The sequence below is a fragment of the Trichosurus vulpecula genome, chromosome 6 (assembly GCF_011100635.1).
Source record: "Trichosurus vulpecula isolate mTriVul1 chromosome 6, mTriVul1.pri, whole genome shotgun sequence".
NCBI lineage: Eukaryota > Metazoa > Chordata > Mammalia > Diprotodontia > Phalangeridae > Trichosurus > Trichosurus vulpecula.
This window is the reverse complement of record NC_050578.1, coordinates 183,726,562-183,750,520: the sequence shown is the minus strand read 5'-3', so window position 1 is coordinate 183,750,520 and position 23,959 is coordinate 183,726,562. Positions and strand designations below refer to the sequence as shown.

At 39.4% G+C, this 23,959-nt stretch overlaps 1 protein-coding gene across 1 annotated transcript in view; it reads right to left on the bottom strand.

Annotated features, from left to right (window-relative positions):
• SEL1L3 (SEL1L family member 3) overlaps positions 1–23,959 on the bottom strand; it is a 124,055-nt gene that overhangs the window by 35,254 nt on the left and 64,842 nt on the right. Inside the window, exons 12-15 of the mRNA XM_036764891.1 lie at positions 18,356–18,475; positions 15,536–15,676; positions 11,605–11,667; positions 187–363 (exon numbers count right to left, since the gene is read on the bottom strand). Coding sequence (XP_036620786.1) covers positions 187–363; positions 11,605–11,667; positions 15,536–15,676; positions 18,356–18,475 — 501 coding nt within the window. The remainder of the gene's footprint in view (positions 1–186; positions 364–11,604; positions 11,668–15,535; positions 15,677–18,355; positions 18,476–23,959) is intronic.

The window sequence follows — 23,959 nt, the reverse complement described above, 5'->3', positions numbered from 1 at the left end:
CTCAGTCTAGGTGCCTGACTATATGTACTTCGTTGGTTCTTTTCATTGGTTTTAGTTTTGGTTTTGATTTTTAGTAGTCTTTTTTTCATATGAGTTTTAATTTTATGGATTTCCCAAAGTCCACTGGGGAAGTAGATGTGTTAAAAGAAAAAGTTTTCAGTAGTGGTCCCATGAAGTCTTACTCACTTGGTTCCTTCCAGTGACTCCTGGGAAAATGCCATCTAGATAAAGAACTCCAAGATTGTATGAGGCATCTGGATTCCCCATTTCTTCTGCTTTTAGCCAGTATTTTGCTGCCTTGACATAGTTTTTCCTAAATTTGTGGTAATACCATCCTAGGCCATTCACCGCCTGAGGTAATCCCTGTATTTTGAAACAACAACAACAAAATAGAAATTATTCTCCCTAGAAAACAAAGTTAAAACAGTAATAGAACATAGGAGTAATCTGCACAAATCTAATCCCTATGGAATCTTCTACTGTTGCTTTTTTTAGGGGCAGATAGATGGGTCATTTATGAATTTTAGATGGGTCATTTAGAATTACTCATCAAAGCATCCCCAGCATCCCTATCCATGTCGGCTTTTATGAAGCAGCTGCGATGATTTCTATCATCTTAACAATGATGCTGGGGCCAAATTTATCACTCACTTTCTATTCTCTGATGATCCTTAAGTCCTTGGGAGGGCGACATTCTACTGTAGGCAAGGCAGACCAGGGTAGATAAGCATAAGGCGCAAGACTTTCTGTACAGCCCTGGAAGTATGTGAGGCATATGGGACTACGATGTTTGAACTCTGTCCTAGCTCAAGGAGGTTTCCAGTTGATCTGTTTGATGATCTGTTGGGTTACTCTGCTGTAAACAATGAAATCACCACAGCAGGAAATTGCCACAAGTTCCTACTTGCAAGTGAAGGCCATCTGTGACGACTGAGCCTTCCCGGCTTTGACAGCTAGTTTAAGGCCTCAGCAGGGATTGAGCATCTAAGAGAAGAAGGGAAGATGTAGGAAGTTCAAGAGGAGGTTTTCACAAAAAGTGACTGAACCTGAAAGGGGCCAACTTTAGAGAGAGTGCTGGAGATAGGTACTAACTAGGGCGCCCATATAAAGCCCGACTTGCAATGAATCCTCTTGCTCTTTGGATTAAATCCCTCTGTATTTCTCATGTCTTTGTTCTTTCTTGTATCCCTTACCCTCTTCAATAGATCTTTCTCCAATCTCTCTAAAAAACCATCTGTTTGATATTAGAGCTATTGATCTAAAAGGATTCTAGGAGAATTTCTACTAAAATGGCTTCCTAGCTTTTTGCGTGTGTCATGGACCCATTTGGCAGTCCGGTGAAGTTTGTGGCCCCCTCCTCAGAAAAATATTTTTAAGTGCATAAAATAAAATGCATAGGAATACGAAAGAAGCCAATTATGTTGAAATGCAGTTCTCAAAATATTTTTTTCAAAATGGCACCTGGTACTAAAAGGACTCAAGACCAACAGTTAAGTCAAAGCACTCTGTGCTTTGCATGCTCTTTGCATGCTATTCTCCAGTGAAAAAAAGACTGAGTACAAGAGCTGGTTTTTTGTTTTATTTTTGTATCTCCAGCACCAGCGTAGCACCTTGCCCGGAGCAGGCACTTCATAAATGCTTATTGTTGGATTGACTTGAATGATGCAGTAGAAAGAACTGAACCTGGATTTAGCATACCAGGGTCCAAAGTCATGGTTCTGCCACTTACCAGCTATGTAACTTCAGGCAGATCACTTAAAATTGTTTGAGCCTTGGTTCACTTCCCTGTAAAAATGGAAACAACAGTCCTTGCAAGGTCTACCTACAGATAAGAGGTTAGACTAGATTCCTTGTGTACATTCCAACTCTAAGACTCTAGGATTCCATGTGATAAGATAGTCTGTCCATTATAAAGTGCTACATAAATATACATTATTAGTGATACTGTTGCAGACTTATAGATAGGCGAGGTAGACTATCAAAACAGAATGGACACAAAGGAGCCAAGATGGTGGAGTAGAGGTAGTAACCTAGCCAAATTCCCCCAGCATTCCCTTCCAAACATCTTTAAAATAGTGTGTCAAACTGATTTCAGGAGCAGCATAGCTAACAAAAGGTTGTGATGAGACATTTTTTCCAGCCAAAGATAATTTAGGAAATTGGCAAGAGAGGTCTGTGACACAGGGTGGGGGCCAATCTGGAATACAGTCTGGAATGGCAACATCAGTGGTGGGCCTTGGAGGAGGTTGCAATAGCAGCAGATGAAGTTTCAGGAGTTCTCAGCCCAGATAAGAGGATTGAACAGCTGGTTAGAAAGAGATTATAGAGGACCCTGAGCAGATACTGGGCACAGGATTGGGTGCTCTTTGGTAACAGGGGCCCTGATTACAGTTCTCAGGCAGAGAGGAGCAGTAGTACTTGTGGCTACAGAGGAGCATGGGACCTGGTCACAGTTCCAGGGCTGAGAGAGAGAGAGAAGGATAAACAGAAGAAAATAGAATGGAGGGAAATACATAGTTGGTAGTCATAACTGTGAATGTGAATGAGATGAATTCTCCCACAAAATGGAAATAGATTGCACAATGGATTAGAAACTAGACTCCAACAATATGTTGGTTACAAAAAACACAAGTGAAACAGAAAGACACATACAGAGTTAAAACAAGGGGCTAGAGCAGAATCTCATAGGCTTCAGCTGAGGTAAAAAAAAAAGGCAGGGGTATCAATCATGATCTCTAACAAAGCAAAAGCAAAAACAGACCTAAATAAAAGACATAACCAGGGAAACTACATTTTGCTAAACAGTACCATAGACAAAGAAGGAATACCAAAAAAAAAATTTACAGCAAGTTTCTCTGATAAAAGCCTCATTTCTCAAATATATGGGGAACTGAGCAAATTTACAAAAATAAGAGCCATTCTCCAATTAATAAGTTGGAGAACGGTCAAAGGATATGAACAGGCAGTTTTCAGAAAAAGAAATCAAAACTATCTCTAGTTATATAAAGATATTCTAAATCACTATTGAGTAGAGAAATACAAATTAAAACAGCTCTGAGGTAACACTCCACACCTATCAGATTGGCTAACATGACAAAAAAGGAAAATGACAAATGTTGGAAGGAATGTAGAAAAATAGGGACGGCTCCAACCATTCAAGAGAACAATTTGGAACTGTGTCCAAAGGTATATGAAATTGGGCATACCTATGACCCAGAAATATTAGTACTAGGTCTATATCCCAAAGAGAACAAAGAAAAGGGGAAAGGACCTATATGTACAAAAATATTTATTGCAGCTCTTTTTGTGTTAGCATAGAATTGGAAACTGAAGGGATACCCATCAATTGGGAAACAGCTGAATGAATTGTAGTATATGACTGTGATGGAATACTATGTTATAAGAAATGACAAGGGAGATGGTTTCAGAAAAACCTGGGAAGACCTATATGAATTGATGTGGAATGAAGCGAGCAGAACCAGGAGATCATTGTACACAGTAACAGCAATATTGTAAGGATGATCAACTATGAAAGACTGCTACTCCAACCAATACAATGAATGAAGATCACTCTGAAGGACTCATGATGAAAAATGCTATTCACCTCCAGAGAGAAAACTGATGAATTCTGAGTACAAATTGAAGTATAATTTTTCCACTTTATTTTTCTTGCTTGTTTTTGCAGGAATGGGGGAAGACATGGCTAATACAGAAATGTGTTTTGCATACTTTCACATGTATAATTGATATCACATTGCTTTCTTTTTCAATAGGTGGGGGAAGGTTAGAAGGAGAGAGAATTTGAAACTCAAAAAATTTTAAAAGAGTGTTAAAATAAATAAATAATAAGATTTTAAAAATAGAGCAGATAAACATTCCCCATGAAAAATAGCACAGCAATCTTGGCTTTACTTGACTCACAATACTTGACTCACAATAGCATAAGCACTGAATCAAGTCTCTCCAGGTTTCCCATTTACAAGTGATAAAAATAAGGCCATTAACTGATGCTCAAGGACATAGCAAAATATATCAGACAATGCATTAGGAATCATAACCCCAAAATTTGCATAGTCTAAGAAGGTAACAACTCATGACTTTTAAAAGGCAATAATTGCTACTTTAGGCATCAAATCATGGTAAAAGATTGTTAATGAGACAGATGACTAGAAAATGAGATAAAAGTCATGTATCAAGACCAAGGGGCAGCAGAGGGCCAACTTAGGTATTACATCAATACCTTCAAAACATTAAATGAGCTAATAGACAATCTAGGTATGGACTCTGATGGAGGATTTATGGGAGAATCTACTTGACAAGAGTCCCACCCTATGAGTATGTCTAGCAACATGTCCCATTGGTGGGTGTATCACCATTAGGGAGAACACAGATTCTTTGAATGGTTGAAGTATTTATTCCTTCTGCTATAGTTCAGGGAAGCAAGAGAAGATAAATAGTATCCAGGAGAGAGGAGTGGTTAACAGAATCAAAATGTTCAGAGAGTTTAAGGAAAAGGAGGCCTGAGAAAAAGTCATTAGATTTATTGAGTAAGAGATCTATTCCATAGTAGGAAGTTGGCTTCTTCAGAGGTAGGGCTCTAATTTCATCATTGCCAGAACGTGGGCTCTCTAGTGATGATTTTTTTTCATGTGCCCTACATTAAGTAGAAGTAATACCCATGTAAATCAAATATTAGATTTCTTAAAGTATTGTGTATGTAATTATATTGGTTTTAAAATTTTAAACAAACATAATCCTTTGCTTAAGTTTTATTTGGATGCTTCATTGTAGTGTGGAGATGTTCCTGGATTCTTGAATGCTGGCCCCTGAAATCCGAGATCTGACAACTACTATCAAGGTACAGCAAGCTTCATGAAAGACTTTATGTTTATCATTTGAAGACCAACCTAGCTAAGTTCGGAAATGTTTATATTGAAGGTTATAAGGTTTTTGGCCATAGCAGCAACTCTTGAAGATCATCTACTAAGCTGCGGATCTGGTGGAAGAAGTTAGTGATATCGATAAAATTACATATCCTTTAAGTATTGCAGTAAATAAGCTTATATAAGGGACTAGTAGTCCCTCAGAAAGCACTGGGACAGACCTGTTTCTGAGCAGGCAGCAACTATCTCTCTGACTAAATATCCCCAAAGGCTTCATTCCCAGAGTGCCATGTGTGAGCTCCACAGCCATATTCCTAAATACAGGAATTTAACTAAAACAAAACAAAACAAAATAGGATGGCTACACAGAAAGAAAACAGAAAGAGGGGGAAGGATTATATTTGGATGGAGAAAGGTAAAAATAGATACACAAAACAAAAAAAGCATCAGCAAAACACTTTTTAAGTGTAAAGAAGAAAACAAAATGAATTTTCAGAATGGGACAAACAAAAAAGCAAATTAATTATCTCATTAAATTATATATGAAATATATAAATATATAAAATATGCACATACATATATAGTCTATATATACATATGTATGTATAAAATCTTTTAAAAAATAAACTATATACCAGAATTTTTCAGTTTCTTATGCAACCTTTTTTTTCCCTTGTTCTTTGAATATTGAAATGTCTTTGTTGATTCATGATTCCTTGTGCTACTGGGATTCTGCTTTGCTCATAAAACACAGTGCCTCCTTTGATGTGGCATGCCACTCTGGGCAGTGCTGTACCAACACCTGCCATGTCTCATGATCTATACTAAAGTTTTTCAGAGAGACCTTGAGAGTGTCCTCATTCTACTTCTTCTAACCTCTGTGTGACTACTGGCCTGGTGCAAGCTCTCGATAAAATGGTCTTTTAGGTAAACATATGTTTACCTCACAACTGACAGTATCAAAGGCCAGGTTGATGAATGTTGTGTACAGACCTCTATTCTGCTCCTGGCATCTCTCCTGGAGTTGTTGGTCAGCAAACACCATGGTGACCATTCCTTGACCTTTTCTGAAGCCACACTGGCTCTTGGGGGGATGACTATCTTCCAGGTGAAGGATCAGCTGATTAAGGAGGATTCTGGCAAGAATCTTGCCAGCAATGACTAAAAAAGAGACGTACCTTCCCCTCCGCCCCCGCCATGATTGTCATAGGACTTGTTTTCTTTTCCTTTATAGATATGGACAATGGAGGCACCCTTGAGCTCCTGGGGCATAACCTCCTCTTTCTATATAACCCAGGAGATTTCAGTCAGCTTTTGAATGGTCCCCTGCCTTGTAGATCTCTGCTGGGATGGAATTAGCACTAGGTGCTTTGCTACATGAGAGGACCCTAATGACATTTAAAACCTCTTCTTTATTGGAAGTTTGGCTGGACAGGGATTGAATTCAACCTGAGGTATATGGTCAGTGGCTTCAGCATTAGATGATGATGGTGTGTTGAGAATACCATGGAAGTGTTCAGCCCATCTCTCCAGGATCAAGTCCTTATCTCTGATCCCTGTGACTCCATTAGCACAGAGTAGTTTAGATGCACCATAGCTCTTTGGCCCATAAACAGTCTTCAGGGCATCATAGAAGTGCTTTGGATTGTTGCTATAGGTATAAAACAATCTCATCTATCTTCTTTCTGAGCCAAGAATCCTGCATCTCTCTAGGCTTCACTTGCACATTACTTTGGATGGAGTTAAATACTGCCTTCTTAGAAACCAACAAACTGTCCTGCTGGTAAACTCTGTAGAGTTCTTGTTTTTCATTTAGCAGCTTCTGAATGATCACTCATAATTCCAGGAGACCAAGGTCAAGGAGTGTTACCCAAGCCTCAGGAAGGAGAGGTGATGGACTAAACATGCAAAATGAGACTCATTTTTGGACATGACCAGTATAGGAATTTTTTTTTTTTGCTTGACTATGATATTTGTTACAAGAGTTTGTGGGTTTTTTGAGAGGGAGAAAAAAAATGCTTGATAATTGAAAAGCTATCCATTTTAGCTCTAGGATCCTGCCGGTGTTCAGGATATTTTTGGAACTTCTCCTTGAAAATGTCTTAAGAGCCAGTTTATAAGCTTACTGCAATACAAAATCAGTCAAATTACATTATACTCACACTTCATTTTCTACCACAAACAGCACTGAACACCTTAATCACCAGACCTGGTTCTGGGTGACATTTAGCTATTTCCAAAAATCATAACTAATACTCAAAAGATTTAGAGTAACTCCTACTAGGGATGCCCAAAAGAATATTCTGCAGATACTAATGCAAGTCCCAAAAGAAGAGTTTCATTCCTGCTGTGAGTAATGGCTGCATCACAGGAATACAATTATACAATCTTCCAGTGTGACTATTTTGAAAGAGACAATGTTCATTTGGCTATAAAATTCTGGCATATTTGTTTAAATAAAATCAATCCTGTAACTGTATAGTCATGCTTCATATTATGCTGACATTTACTTGTCAAATTAACTACCATGTAAAATGTAGGTGATTTTAAGTGTAACTCTACACAGCTATTAGAGTGGATGTTCTCTAACTAGAAAATACAATGGATTTTTTTTACTTAAACATAAGTCACACCTAAATCATAGATAGATTTGTAGAATTTTAGAGGTAAGACAAGTTATAAAGATCTATTAAGTAAAAAACTTAGTACTAATGTACTTGACATGACTTGCCTAGGTAATGAATCTAGATTTTTTTACAGTTATTTTACTTTGTTGTTGTTAATCTTTTTTTTTTTGGAGGTGGGGGGAAGGCAGGGCAAGTGGGGTTAAGTGACTTGCCCAAGGTCACACAGTTAGTAAGTGTGTCAAGTGTCTCAGGTCAAATTTGAACTCAGGTCCTCCTGATTCCAGGGCCGGTGCTCTACTCACTGCGCCACCTAGCTGCCCCCTGTTGTTGTTAATCTTGTCCTCATCTTTTTCTTTTTCTTTTCTTTTTTAAAATAAATTTTATTTTTTCTCAATTACATGCAAAAATAATTTTTAACATTTAAAAAAATTTTTGAGTTCCAAATTCTCCCTCTCCCTTCCTCCCCACCTTCCTCTCTGAAAAGGCAAGCAATTTGATATAGATTATACATGTGCAGCTACATGGTGCAGTGGATAGAGTACCAGGCCTGGAGTCAGGAAGATCTGAGTTCAAATATGGTCTCATACATTTACTAGCTGTATGACCCTGGGCAAATCATTTAACCCCTTTTGCCTCATTTTCTTCATCTGCAGAAAGAGCTGGAGAAGGAAATGGCAAACTACTCCAGCATCTCTGCCAAGAAAACCCCAAATGGAGTCACAAAGAGTTGGACATGACTGAAACGACTGGACAACAACACATGTGCAGTCATGTAAAACATTTTTTCCATATTAGCCATGTTGCAAAAGAAAATCCAGACCAAAAATAGAAAGAAAGAAAAAGAAAGTTTTAAAAAGTATGCTTCAGATTCATGATGGAAAATGCTATTCACATCCAGAGAAAGAACTAATGGAGTCTGAATGCTGATTGAAACATACTATTTTCATTTTGGGGATGTGTTTTTTCCTTTTGTTCTATTTCTTCTTTCACAACATGACTAATATACAAATATGTTTTACACGATTGAGCATATATAACCTACATCAAAATTGCTTACCATCTTAGAGAGGGGGTTGGGGAGGGAGGGAGAAAATTTGGGATTCAAAATTTTATAAAAATGAATGTTAAAAATTGTCTTTACATGGAACTGGAAAAAATAAAATACTATTAAAAATAAAATAAAAATTTAATATATGCTTCAATCTGTATTCAGACTCTATCAGTTGTTTCTTTGGAGGTGGATAGCATTTGTCCTCATAAGTCCTTTGGAATTGTCTTGGATCATTGTATTGTTGAGAATAGCTAAGTCATTGACAATTGATCAGTGTACAGTATTGCTGTTACTGTGTACAACGTTCTCCTGGTTCTTCTCACTTTACTTTGCATTAGTTCATGTAAATCTTTCCAGGTTTTTCTGAAAGTATCTTGCTCATCATTTTTAATATCACAATAAGTATTATATTATAATCATATACCCCAACTATTCCCCAAATGATAAGCATTCCCTCAATTTCCAATTCTTTGCCACTACAAAAAGAGCTGCTATAAATTAGTATTTGTACAAATACTTATTCCTTTTCCTTAGTCCTTTTCCCTTTTTAAAAATCTCTTTGGGACACAGTGGTGGCATTACTGGATCAAAGGGTGTGCACAGTTCGATAAACCTTTGGACACAGTTCCAAATTGCTCTCCAGAATGATTAGATCAGTTCACAACTCAGGGAAGAGACCTTTAACTTGAATCAAGAGCATTTCCACAACATGCCTCTTTATAGTATGGAACTTCCATACAGCTCCCATGTTTCACAGTAATAATAATGGAATGGAAGGAGTGTTTAGGAAGCCCCTAGCATGTACTAGGCTGTGTGCTAGTATCCATTTTATCTCATTTATCTCATATCCAAATATCTCATTTGAGCTTCACAACAACCCTGTGAGATAATGCTATTATTATCCCCATTTTTTTTACAGCTGAGGAAACCGAGATAGACATGGGCTGAGTGACATGATCATGGACATGTCTAAGGTGGATCTGAAGTCAGATGGGGTATTAGTATTCCTGATTTATTTAGATGTCCCTTGCCTTCTTGTGGTACCAGAATAAAGAGGATTAATCATCATGGAAGTTTTTAGCGTAAGCCACCTTCAACTCCATGCCACCCCATTTATTTCTTAGATTCATAGGAATGCTTAGAGAATGTTGACTGAGGTTCTAACCTAGTCAGGTGGTAACACTAGACACCACATGACTGGCATTTCAGGGTTCCTATCAATTTACAATCACTTTAGCAGTCTAAGGGCACTAAAAACAGCAGCAGCAGCTACAACAACAGAAAGGTTTGCAAAGCACTTTATATATGTTAATTCATTCGACAGAGGTACCTATTGTATATAATCCTGACTGAATTCCCCTACTTGGCTGTCAGTGATCCCTTATAGCATGGATGATGAGTTTGGCTCTGAGGGGAGTGTGAAAATAAAAGCCATTATTGTTTATTTAAGATCTGTTTAATGTGCATTTAAAACAGAGCACACTGTGATTAATTTTCCACTAGATCCCTCTATACAAAGAAGAGCATGGCATTTGCATTCTTTTATATAGCCAGGTCATGGTTAGTACAAATCATGAATCCAGTGAAGAAGTTATATTTAAATTCCCACTGAATATTCCTATTGGGCTAGAACCAATTACCTTATTTTACTTAATTATACCTTCAAATAGTACAAATCTGAATATAGACAACAACTTCACAGGATTCATTATTTGCACTGAGAAGGACCTGACTTCATAAGAGAACACTCTTCTGGGTATAGAGGGGAGAAAACCTATATCCTATCTCTGGAGTGTCAGCACCCTCCCTGGTTTTGTGAACAGGACTTCAAAAGTTTTTGCAAAGCTCTACAAAGGTGTGGCCCTTTTACTCACACTGGCTCACCTGGGACCATACCTATTTATGAAGCCAAATATGTGAAGGAATAATAACCCCTCTGGTTCTCATCCCCTTCCTTCACATTCCAATAAGACTAAACTACACGAGGCCAGAAACTAGTTGTTTTGTCTTTGTCTTGAAAGTACCTACCACAGTGCCTGGAATATGATAAACCTTAATAAATGCTTATGGAACAGAATACTCCCTAAGTCCACATTGGCCACTTGGTGTTCATTTGGGAAAGGGACAGGAGAGAATTAACCTCATTAATCTAGCTTTCATTGTGCTCCTGGAAAATTCTAAGTACTCCTTACATAGATCACTATCGTAATGGAAATGCTTTCAATGACAACAATACAAAAAGAAGATGTTGGTATGTGTGGTAACACAGCTTGGTCCTTACTTTCAATTATGTGGTGAAAAAATGAAGTGCAGACAATACCTCCAAACAGACCATAACTTCCTTTCTACAGAGTTTCTTTTAAAACTACTACTTTGAACATCTCCTTCGGAACTTAATAACACAATTAGAACAGGTTCATAGGACCGCAGGATTTTGAGTTGACAAAGACCATCCAGTCTAGACACCATCCAGGGCGAGAGAAACTAAATGATTAGACCAAGGTCACACAAAAGGAATAGGTGGCATAGGCCAGCTTTGACTCCAGGTCTTCTGACCTGAAGTTTGGCGCTTTTCCCAATGCTATATGCTGCATGAAAACCAATAATGTGGCCAGGGCTAAAGCCCTGTCAGCCAAAAAAAGTATTTTCACTTTAGAAGGTTGAATTCAAAGAATCAAAATGTTGGCTTTTCAAATTCAATAGTCTTTGTACTCATTCTATTTTAAGGAGATAAGCTATTTCTTATCAATGGAACAATGACCACATTTTCATCTCCTAAAATAATTTGGCTTGAATTATGTTTATAGAAAGACGAATTCAGTTTTCAAAATGTTCTGTCTGCTTTGTGGCAGGTTTCTGTGTGTGCAGGAACTAAATCACGCCTAACCACTACATGGTTGTTGTCTTTTTTTTTCCCTTTCTCTTCCCTTTTCCACCTTCAGGATCTTTGTGTATAGTGAAGCCATTTACTTCTGTAAACTAGAGAGTGCGTAGGTGCTCGGTGTGGAAATGTTTCACTATAAATAAGAGGCTTAGGTGTTACCTTGGCAGCAGCTTTTTTCATCAGTTCTAAAGCAAGCCTTCTATTCTTCCGTACTCCTTGACCCTAAACAATAACAAACAACAACAGTAAAAATGATGAAGAAAATACACACAGTTGATGCTCCGTAGCACAAGGCAGATAGACGTGGCTGCTTTTGGCAGGATGTGCATTAAAAAATGTTAACTCGCACTTTCTAAATTTAAAGCCAATTCCAAAAGGATTCTAGCTTCAGTATTGTTATTGTGTTATTATTATCTAGGGTGACTTTGTTGACATGGAATTCCCATTCATCTCTAGTAAAAGTTCTATTTCCTGAACTGATGCTATCAGAAGTAATGGCTGAGATACAAAGAGGTTCCTACTCTTAGATCTGTTCCTTCTAAGATTATCTAACTGGTAAACCAGATAAAATTAGCTTGGTGGGGTAGGGGGAACGAGGGGGGAGTGATAGCAAAAGGTTAAAACCATTGGCTATCTTAATTCATTAGGGCCTAATCCAGTGGGGTGAAAACACCAAAGAATTAGTGTTAATGTAACAAGGCGATGGAAAATAATCAGAATTCTTCTGAATCAGAAGATGATGTTAACTCAAAGTCCTAAGAAAGAAAAGATTTTTGCTGCCATAAGAATGAAGCAAATGCTTCACAGAATCATCACATTTCTCCAGCAGAAAAGAGTAGAAAGCAATTAGAAATGAGTTGTTTACAGGAAAATGGGAGGGATTGAGAGAGCAGAGGAGAGGGTAATTAGACTTGAGGATACGAGTTACAGGGGAAAGGCACAGGCTGATTGTATGAAATATAAACTCCTGGGTTAGCCAATGGTCCTCCACTTGTGGAGTGGGAATAGATAGGAGGGCATTTATGCAGACACCCTGTCAGACTCTGGACACCCTGGGTTGGAGTAGCCTGGCGAATGAATTGCTCTATCTAATTTTCAGTAGTGTTTGTTATTTGTCCATATCATGATATCTACTGCATGACCTAGGGGGCCACAACAAATTGCTTCCAATTACCTCGAATATCAAATAGAATTGTCATGAGAACTGAGTCTTTTGCTGGCTAAAATAAAGGACCAAAACAATCAACCTCTGCTCAACAGATATAGTTAATACACGCAGGAATGGCTAGGAGGGTGGAAAAAAACAAACTCACCTCCTTAGTTTTACCTCTATGCCAAGCCATAGAGGATCCTGAGAATATCTAACTCTTAAGTTAAATAGTTACCTGAAACAGAAGGCTTTGATCTCCTCCCAGGCAGGTGTAGGGTTGAAAAGAAAGGACTCAGTCTTAGTCCAAGAGCTACATGCACGAGCTAAGTGTAGCTAAGGACATGATAAGCACAAGCTCAGCAAAAATCACATGCCCAGAGCCACCAAGAGACCAGCAGAGCAGTATATACAGTGCTATGATATTATCAGAAAATACTGGTGGACCTAAGGTATCAGGTATATGTTGCTTCTCCACATAGACATCATTTCCCATATGTGTGCCCCTAATGTATGTTCCTTGTGTGGGCTTACTCTTATCACTTATGGTATATGTATTTGTAGGATTGAGGCCTAGAATGTTCTATTTCCAATTTGTTTGCTATGCTATTTTATTAAATGTCTTTGCTTTGAATTGTGTCCTCTAGATGACTAGAGGAAAAAGTGAACAACACATCAGATGGGGCTCATGAGCTGTGGTTTTGAGTAAATGTAATCCCCCAGAATACCTTGAACCTGGGTAACTGTTCTGTTTTTCTGGGTGTGAGAAGGGAGTTTCCCAGATGCTAAAGAACTGGGACCATATTGTGAAGATGTTTTGCAAGGCATAATGTGTGAAACACATATAAGGTGTGTATATTAACATGCAGTTTTATATTAAAAGACAATATGGAGAATATTGAGTAATATGGGGAAATTTTGAAATATTTACTTTCTTTATAGGAGAATATATGGGACTTGAAATAACGAACTGTGAACCAAAAGTCACAATGAATGTGACTAAGAAGCAATCTCAAATAGTCACTTTCCATCAAACTGCAAACTCAAAGATTTGAACAGGAACAAAACATTACATGAATCAATTCAATCCAGACTTGAATCTCCTCATTTTTCTGATGCTATCGATCCAGAACCAAATTGTAACAACAAAATATCCTCTGAACATCCCTTCATCGGCTTCAAGTCCCCTGCTAGACAGAGAAATAGAAGGATGAATGTAGAGAGACAGACTAAAGATGGAAAGCAGAAGTTTACAAGCAGAGAGGACAGAAGAAAATTCTTTAAGGATGACTTAGGCAATGTCTGATAGAATGTGGCATAGTGTTGATTTGCTGGGAATGACCAAATGAGTAGTCTTGTATGCAATTAGAGACGAAGTTTCCTTATCAAGGCTCAAGGCTGACTGTGAATCTGCACAGCATTATAACAAATAAGCCATGACTTTGCAGTCCGTCACTGCAGAAATGAGGACTGTGACAAGACCATCTGCTGGGGGCTCAAAGAAGCAATGTTCATCAGCATCACTGATGTCCTCTTTGTATTCTAAAAGAGACCGTGGAAACACAATATAAACATGTATCTTGCACTATAAGGTAGTGAAAGAGCTGGCTTTGGAGACAGGATGACTGGGTTCATATTCTATTTCCAATATAGATTGGCTTTGTGACCCCAGGCAAATTACTTTACTTCTTAGTGCCTTGGGCATATAGAGTCTCCAAGACTATATAAGATGCATTAAAGATGATGACCTTCATTGATAAAAAGAATTTCCCATCTAGGAGTTCCTTACTCATGAAATCATGGGTCCAAGCCCTATCCCAATCCCAACTGATCTTCCCATGAGAAGCAGCTTAGTGCAGAGCTTCTCTGTACCAGATAGATTCTCAAACAGTGTGTAATTTGGTCAGAAGCTAAAGACTTAACTAGGCTGTTTTCACTGGGTCAAGCTGAGATTCATTACAAAGACAAAAAGATGATTAAACTTGGACCCATGAGAAAATGTTCAGGGAGTTGGGATGATTAAGACTGGAAAAAGAAGGCAGGAAATCTAAATGAATTCACCTCTATGGGTGATGAACATGGCTATTTTCAGCCACAGACTGGGGAGGGGAGATAAAGCCAGTGTTTTGATGCTTTGATGCCTGGCCCTGTGGAAGAACACAGTGATGCAGGTATGCTGCCCTTCGGCCCTTGATTTTTATGAATGCCCATGTAGTGAAAGGCTGAAAGATTTAGTGGAGAGAACTACTTGTACGTTCAGAAGACCTAGATTCCCTGAATTCAGGGCAAGTCACTTAACTTTTCTGAACCTCAAGTTTCTCCTCTAAAAAAGAATCAGATTGAGCTAGATGATCTCAAAGGTCCCTTCCAACTTGAAATCCAGTATTAGTGAGTGGCATGTTAGTATGTGATAGCCGTGCTGAGACTAACTCTCTTCTAACTCCCCACTGCCTGAGTCAGTCAGGGTTAGTTAAAAGCCTTTAGACTCAGGATCAGAATCTTAATATCAGCAAATCAGACACAGGTGTGATTTCTGGTCCAACATGGGCACTGTATAGTGTGTGTATGTCTGTCTCTGTGTGTGTGTGTGTGTGTGTGTGTGATATGAATAAATGGCTGTCTAACAAGACCAGGTATAGGGCACCAAACTGAAAAACAGGGACGTCTCTTAAAGAATTCAGCAGTGTTTGGAAAAGTATCAAGAGTCAAAGAACCAAACATAGAAACAGTTATTAAAAAAAAAACTGGGGGAGTGAGTAGGGCATGTGAGCAATTCTTACTCCACCTTTTATCAGCTATCTCTTTCTGCCTAGAGTGAGTGACGGGAAGCAAATTCTAAGTTATTTAATTACCTACTCCCTGTTTGCACATATGCCTCCAGGAAACTGTTCTGCAATTCTGATGGGAGCTGCAAAATTTAGGCACAAATTAAGTTATTCTTACCTTGAATAATACAATGGCATAATCATATATTAATGCTGGGTCTTCAGTCTCCAAAGCACCCTTTGCATACCACTCGATTGCAGCTTCAGGGTTTTTAGCCACGCCTTGTTGTCCCCAGAATAGCATCTGTGCCAACCGTTGCTTAAACAACAAATAATAATGATTATGATAATGATTTTTCAAAATGACTTTCACAAGCCATGGTTAACTTCAGGCTTTTCTCTAACATAGAAAACCCGTTCAGCCCAATGTATTTTGTTACCCACAGCCAGCAAGGTGATTGACATGCTATGTTTTCTAACTGATAACCATAGCCTTTAATCACTGTGCAATTAGAAATACCCTAATAGAAGCTAGGGAGTGAGTGTATCTTTGTGTGCATATGTGGAGGGAGAGAAAGATAAGCAGGAATGGAGGTATCACAGAATCACAGAATTTCAGAGGTGGAAGGGAAGTCAGTAGCCATCCAGTCCAATTCTGCAATCTCCCAATCAGGACTTTGCCTGAAAATCTTCAAGAAGGAAGAATCCATCCTTCCCTTTGGACAGGTTTAATTGTTAGGGAGTTTTTCCTAACACCAAACCTAATTTTGTCTCTCTGGAGTCAAACAGAACAAACCTAATCTAACATTCCACATGACAGCCCTTAAAATTCTTGAAGACCGATACCATGATCTTCCTGAGAGTCTTGACTTAGCCAGGCTGAATGCCCACAGTTCCTTCAACTAATCCTCTGACAGAACAGACTTGAGACAATTCACCATCCTGCTTATCTTCTTCTGGAAGTTCTTCAGTTTATCAATGACCTTCCTACATGTGGGATCCAGAATACTGGAATGCAAAGTTTCAGAAATAGTCTGACCAGAACAAAAGACAACATGCTGATATCCACCCACATTCTCTGGCTTTCTTAGCAATATATGATCATGTGAAACATAAGACATGATTCTGAGGAAATGGCTATTCAAGAATTGATTAAAGTCTTCTGAAACTAAAAGTTAAGTTATTGAATTCTCAGGAGCAGAAGAATTCTCAGGAGTTGTCAGAAGTAATCTCTTCTTCCTGGAAGCCTGGCTTCTCTCAATGCATCCCAGGATCATATCAACCATTTCTCACAGCCATGTTACAGTGTCAGCTAATGCAAATGAAGCTTGCAGTCCACTAAAAACCCCAGATCTTTTTCAGAGAAGCTGCTTAATAGCCAAACTCACTCGTCTTATAGTTGCAGTTTTTTTGAACCCATGTAAAATTTTATACTTATCTCTCCTAAATTTCATCTTACCATATTCAATTCTAGCCTATCGTGATCCTTTTGGGTCCCACTGGCACCCAATGTATCAACAACCCCTCTAATCTTGGTGTCACCTGTAAACTTGATGAGGCTGCCATGTAATTACCATTATCCAAGTCTCTAACAAAATCAGGCAGCACCAAGTCAAACAGAGATTCCTTACTCAAGGCCTTCTTTATCAATAACATCCATTTAATACTACTCTTCCCTGCCTAGGCTAATCTCTTATCAAATGGTCCTGTGAAAATGAACTTGTTCAATACTCAAAGCCTTTCTCCTCATGAGATAATGGAAACTTCTTTTCTCTTATTTTAAGTCAATAAAACCACTGTGTTCCCCAAGGGATGTGTCTGATAGAATTTCCAAAATTCCAGGCCTCACTCATTTGACAAAGGAGGTAGATAGATATACATACAGATATCTATGTATAGAGGGCTGTTTATCTATAGGAGATAGATATATGCACAGATATCTATCTATAGATATATACGTGTATATGTATATATACATATACATATATATATATAAATGGGGAGAAAGACAGAGAGATAGAGAGAGAGAGAGAGAGAGAGAGAACTAAAATGAAATCTTTAAATGCACTTCTTTCCTGAGCCATGGAAAAACAGAGCTGGATCTCCTCTGGCACAAGAACCCAGATATCTTAGGGAACCACTGTCACCACTTTGCCATTCTTCACCTTATATATCTCTAACTTTCCCATGTCCTCTCCCTTTTCTTCTCCTGTAACTATAATGATGACGATGATGATGCTAGCTTGCATTTATATGGTGCTTTATGGTTTACAAGATGCTTTACAAATAAATAGGACTGGTGAGCTAAGGGACCAGAGGAAGCCACAGGGAAGTCTCCCTAGGGTCCTGAAACTTAATCTTTCCATTTCTTTCTTAATGTTTTCATTTTCTTCTTCTTGCTTTCTACTTCCCCTTGCCTCATACCTTGAGGCGGCTAACAGTACCCAAGAGCACTCATGGGCAATGAATGTCCAGCTTATCCGTGTCTGAACTGAACATAAGGTTACTTTTCTTATGCCATCAGTCCTAGGCAATATTCCGCACCGGAGTGTTTTCACTAAAGTGAAATTTAGGTCATATACTTGGAAAAAACAGTCTCCCAAGCTTCTCAAAGTTTTAAGTTCCTTCTTTCACCTCCCAAAATCTTTCTAAAGTGTATAGAAGATCCTTTCTTAAGTTCTCCCATGTCATACTTTCCTACATGTTTCTACATTTGTGATCCCAGCTCTTCCAAAACAGTAACCTGTGGACTTTGGGCAAATCTTTTAACTTATCTGGATCAGCTTTTTCATCTGTAAAATGAAGGGATTGATTTGATGACCTCCAAGGTCCCGTCTGTTTCTAAGTTTATGATCCTACGCTTCCTTGAAGGGAGATCCCCCATCCCACCTCTCTGGTCCTTCCTGTACTCTAGATTCCTCACTTTCCCCACATTACATGCAGCCTGCTGACCACCCCTATCTGACCACTGCCAGATGGACGGCGGCCACGTCTTTACCTGAGCTGCTGCATTGCCCCTTGTTGCTTCATGTTTCAACCACATGAAGACATCACCATCTTCTTTAGTTTGGACCTTTAGCATCTCGTCATCCTTCAGCCTTATTGTTTCGACATACGCCTAAAACATGAGCAAAACCACAGAATATCAGAGATGACCCAGGGGTCTTAGAGGCTATCTAGTCCAATCCCCTCATTTTAGGCATAAGGAAAATTAAGTCCATGGATTCAGTGACTCGGCCACTTGGCTGCCCGGTGAGTCAGTGGCAGACCTGGGACCAGGACTTTTGTCTCCTGACTCCCAGCTCCACCTTTACATTCCCTGAATGATTCAGGAAGATACAACAGGTGAAAGGTTATTACGCATTTTCCATTTTCATTAACAGAACGGATTGATCTAAACTCTAAAATACAGCATGTGACTACTTTTTGAGTGGGGGAGAAAACCGACCTGAACATATAGCCAAATGATTGTTGTCCCCAACAGGGGACAACGTGCTTATTCCAATAATGGTGCCATTGCTCATTGAAACTGCTCTCTTTGGTCTACCTTCAGAGACAATTTAAGGGACACCAAAGAAGATCAGCCTATTAACTTATCATTGTATTTCATTTTGTGGCCAAATATAGAATTACTCAAATTAACAAACATCATTATTATTATTTAATGCCTAACTTGGTAGTGCATTTATTATATTTATTTCACCTCATGCATTCCCTGCTAGGTGTAGGGAACCCCCTCCTGAACATACTTGGGGCTAAGCCCTTTTGGGTAACACATTTGCCCTGGCTCTTTCTGGTTGGTTCCTTGATATCAGCTAGCATTTACATAGGATTTTAGGGGTTTGCCATATTATCTAAATAAGCCATATTTAGGAGTTTACATATTATCTTATTTGACCCTCACAATGACCCTGAGAGGTGGGTACTGTTTTATCCTGACTTTACAAATGAAGAAACTGATGCAGGCAGCAGTTAAGTGATTTCCCCAGGGTTACAGTGCTAATAAGTATTGGAGGCAGGATTCAAACTCGGGTTTTCCTAACTCCAGATCCAGCATTCTATCCACTTAGCTACCTTGATAAAAGACCCACTCAAACAGAGGCTTCTGGTTGAGGACATACTGCCACCTACTACCTTCCTCCATCTACCTTGATGGAAAGGTCGCTGCATCAAAGAGAATCAGCCACTGAGCAGCAAGGACACTCAGTAGATTTAAGAGACAACTTTGGCTCTCACTCTCTTCTCAGTGTGCGGCTTGGAGCGTGGACAGTCCTCTCACTTCCCATTAGAGTAGTCACCTTGATACTAATTCCAGTGATGAACCAACATGTATTCTAATCATTGTCCAAAACATGCTTGGAACTGTTCTACTAAAGGAGCCAGCTAGGTGGTTCAATGATAGAGCACTGGGCCTGGAATCAGGAAGACCTGAGTTCAAATCCAGCTTCAGACACTTCCTAACTGTGTGACTGTGGGCAAGTCACTTCACCCCTGTCTGCCTTAGTTTCTCCAATTATAAAAAGGGGAATAACAATACCACCTATTTGGAGATGACAATAACACCACTGCAATCTGCCTGGTAGAGTTGTGGTAAGAATCAAATCACTTAAGATTTATAAAGCGCTTGGCACGGTGCTTGATAAATGTTTCTTTCCTTCTCCCCTTCTACTGACCCTGCTGTCAGAGCCTGCAGCTTGAATGTCTCTTGAATACCTTCAGTGGTAGCAAATCTTAAATCTTTTTGGAGAGTTAATTTAATTTTTTTAAAATAATTGGACAAAGACAATTGAGATACATAAGTCCTGATGTGTTTGGGCCGGGGGGAAAGTGGTCACATATTTAATGACATCTAAGAAAAAGTCAAGGGTTGCTTTCAGAGAGTGATTCCCATTCTGGCTGCTCCCAGACCCGTTCATCTCATGAGCAGGTGGTGAAACAACCGGAGATATTAGATCCAGACCTAATTTGAGAAGGAGGCCCCAGACAGCACTGAGAATGGCTTTGATTTCCCTTTTGACACTCTCTTAATGAGGGTTAATAAAAACACCTGGCATCACAGAATCTACTCTGGAGTTCTATTTCTGTAGCTTAGGTCTCTGGTTTCCAGATGTTGACATGCGGCATGAGGGTCCTGTAACACCATAAGAGGACATTAGGGGCCTGAGGCAGGACTATAATATAGCGTCAGGGGCACTGGCAGACACTGAAGCTGCAAGGGGTGAGCTGGGACAAATGTCCAATATCAGTCTCTGCCAGCCGCTGTACTGTGTGAGGCCACGGAGCGTCTGTGGCTAAAACTGTACAAGCTGTTCTCTTCTCTTCAGTCCCTGGGAAACACATTGGTCAATATTTGCTGAGGGCTCAGACTGAACATGATGCTACAGGCCAAACTTCAGGGAATAGGCTAAGTTCTTTGTTGCCTTAGAATTTGCACTATTTCAACAAGCAATTCACTAATGGAGACTAGGAAATGAAACTTCATGGCAGTGACTCTGTGGCAATAGGATGCCATACAGGAATGCCACACACACATCACACGGGAAGACTAGGGCCATGCCCTCTAGGAGTTTATAATCCCAGATGTTCTCAGTCCCTAATGTCACCTAGACTAGGCCCGGCCACTAGCAAAATTGTGAACTTGCTCTGGGGTGCTCTAGGCTCCCTGACTCCCCTCTTTCCATTGGTGAACTCATGCTTCTCTTTTCCCCTTTTAAACCTGGCTCTCAGGGTCCTTCCTTTGTGATGGATAGCAGCTTCAAATATTACCTCTCCCACAGATCTTTTCAATCTTTCAGGGATCAAAGCCTTAATCTAAAGGGACTACAACCTGATCAGAGAGATGTCAGGTGTAAGCCAATAAAAAGGGGAAAACTGGGGAGGCGTGGTGGTTCTGGGCTTTCTCAGTGCCCTTGAAATCATACGACAGAGGTGGTCATCTACTTTGCCTGCTAACATTAATGGAACTACAGAGGTAAACAGCACCAAATCAGGGCTGTGTGCCCAGGGGACAGTCAATTAGTGCTAATTAGCACTAATGTTAATTGAGGAAGGGAAAGCATTTAAAAAGAATCCAGTTCAGCTCTGGCCAGGAAAGAGGCCTTGGAGGAAAGCCAGGACCTGAGCCTACCAGGGAAAAGATATAGAGGTGGATAAGAAGTAGCCTGGCACAAGAGTCCAGCTGGAAGTTGGAGACTATAGAAGGCCAGCCAGAATACCTGCACCTTTAACCTCCTCAAGGAGAGTGGTTTTGTTTCCTCTGAGTTCCGGCCATTGGAACTCCCCAGTGCTAAGGCTCGCAGCTTTGGCTGCACAGCATGACCGCTCGTAATGAATAACTTTCCCATCAAGTGTATTTCATGAAAGAAATATGCAGTACTGAGGTAAAAAGAAAAAAAGGAAGGAAGAAGAGAGAACTTCATGCAGCTGGGAAGTTGTAGCTTCCAGTGGGGGCTCACACAGGTTGCAGAGGCATCTGCATTCTCTCAAGTTATAAAACTCAATGGGTCGGCCAGCAGGCCTTGAGCACTAAGAAGCACTCACAGTAAGGGGGAAGAGCAATTTCATAACCTACCCTTTAAACACCTACTAACACAAACCTCCTTCAGGGCCTGCCAGAGCTGACATTGGGAACCCAGTTCTTGGTGTTTATAAGTCAGTTGTGATGTTTGGCTCCCATTAGGAAGCAATGTGGGTTCCGCCCCACCCTATCCACCCCCCCAACTTATTTCTTGAAATTTAACATTTAAGATATTTTAAAAGAATGGGAAAATACTCTCTTTAATGACAACAGTGAATAGTGGAAAATATTCAGGTTTCAAATAGCACTGGACGTCACTTTAAAATGAAACATTGGGTGCAATTTAGCCAGTGCATAAAGTGGGTCGGCTGCTTTGGGTATTTACTGTTGAATATTAAATGCCAGTTGTTGTGCAGTAAAACATCAAGGTTTAAACTCAGGCCATCACAGAAGCATGATAATTACCTTCTAGGAGAACAATAGCTTCTGAATAAACTTACCTTACTCATCCCAAGACATTAACACACTCACATTCTATCACTTTGTATATTAAAGATACACACCATTTGGCCAAATCTAGACAGGAAATAATGTTCTAATTGCTAATGCCAGGATGATGGGAATTTTTTAAAATAACACAATGGCCCTGGGGAAAAGAAAATCAAGCCACACAAATGTTGCTGTTTAGCTTTCTATTAAAGCTAAAACAGTTTCCTACTCAGCCATAAAAAAGAGAGATCTGAAGTGAGATAACCGTTAGAGTTTACTGTAAAATTAAATTAGAGATTACTGTAAAATTAAGTAGATCATAACTCATATATTAAAGAAAATGGAGAAAAGAACACTACCTTTTCGTGATTCCTTTTCTTAAACTGACACTTCCTTTGTTAACCAAAGGTCTGGCTTCTTGCAGTGTACTAATTCGTTGGGTGCCACTGATGAATTAATAGATTTTCAACACAGGGACATTGAAATTAATGTATTACATCCACTTAAATTCTCAAGAAGCCATTCATTAAGTATTCTGAAGGAAACTTAAGTTCTGATACAGTCCTCCTGACTGTTTAATTTGCAGGTACAATTTTTCATAGTGTTGTTTTCTATCAGCAAGGAAGAGCATCTCATTTCATCTTTCCTGGCCCTGGCCACATGGGGGTGGGGGGCAAATAAATAAACATGGTTCATTTCAGAAGGGCCAAGTATCACACATTCAATTTTCAGTAGGAAAGGAATTCATTAGTTTCATTCCATATCTCTGACTAAATCGATTAACAACCATTTATTAAGCACCTACCATGGGGTCAAACATGGGGCTAGATCCTGGAAATATAAATATAAAGAACAAAACAATTATTGGACAGCCTTATGCTAAAGGGAGAGTTTTTAAAAGCACACTCTTGTGGGAGTCATTTATTTCACAGCCACAAGGATGGTTAAGTTTTATTTCCTAGACCACCAAAATCTGACTCAGCCAGCCGTGGGCATGCTATCTGCACTAAGGACTGCCATGGGCAATCAAAAAGCCAGCCTCCATTGTCTAGCTAGGTCAGAGTAATGAGCCAGATCCTTAGTAGGCATATGCGTCCAGCCAAGAAAGTGTACACAAGGTAGCAGAGTTCCTACAGTGACCATGACCTGACTTGGGTGGATCATTCATTTCTATTTTCAGTATTGATGTTCTCCATTGGGGGAGATGCTTAAGAAATTATGGAATTCATCAGCATAATTGATTGTCCATTTACATAATGGATCGCTATCAACTATCTGAAAAAACCTAGTGATCAAAATTCTTCATTACTAACCTTTGTTAAGGACTGATGTTAAGCTAACATCTTTCTTCAAGATAAAATCCTGATAACTTTAGCAGTGTACTGATTTTTATAGGAACTGTGATTTTATAGGAGAAAATGCCTCTACCAAAGCAGATTAATATCTGGTCTGTAATTAATAATCTTATTAGCTTGACTTGGGGGAGGGGCACACAGATGTTAAGCGGATTGCCTGGGGCAGGATGGGTTAGAAGTAGGACCTTGAACTCTACCTTCCATCCATGAGGCAGCCATGGTGCCTCAATGTGAACCATCC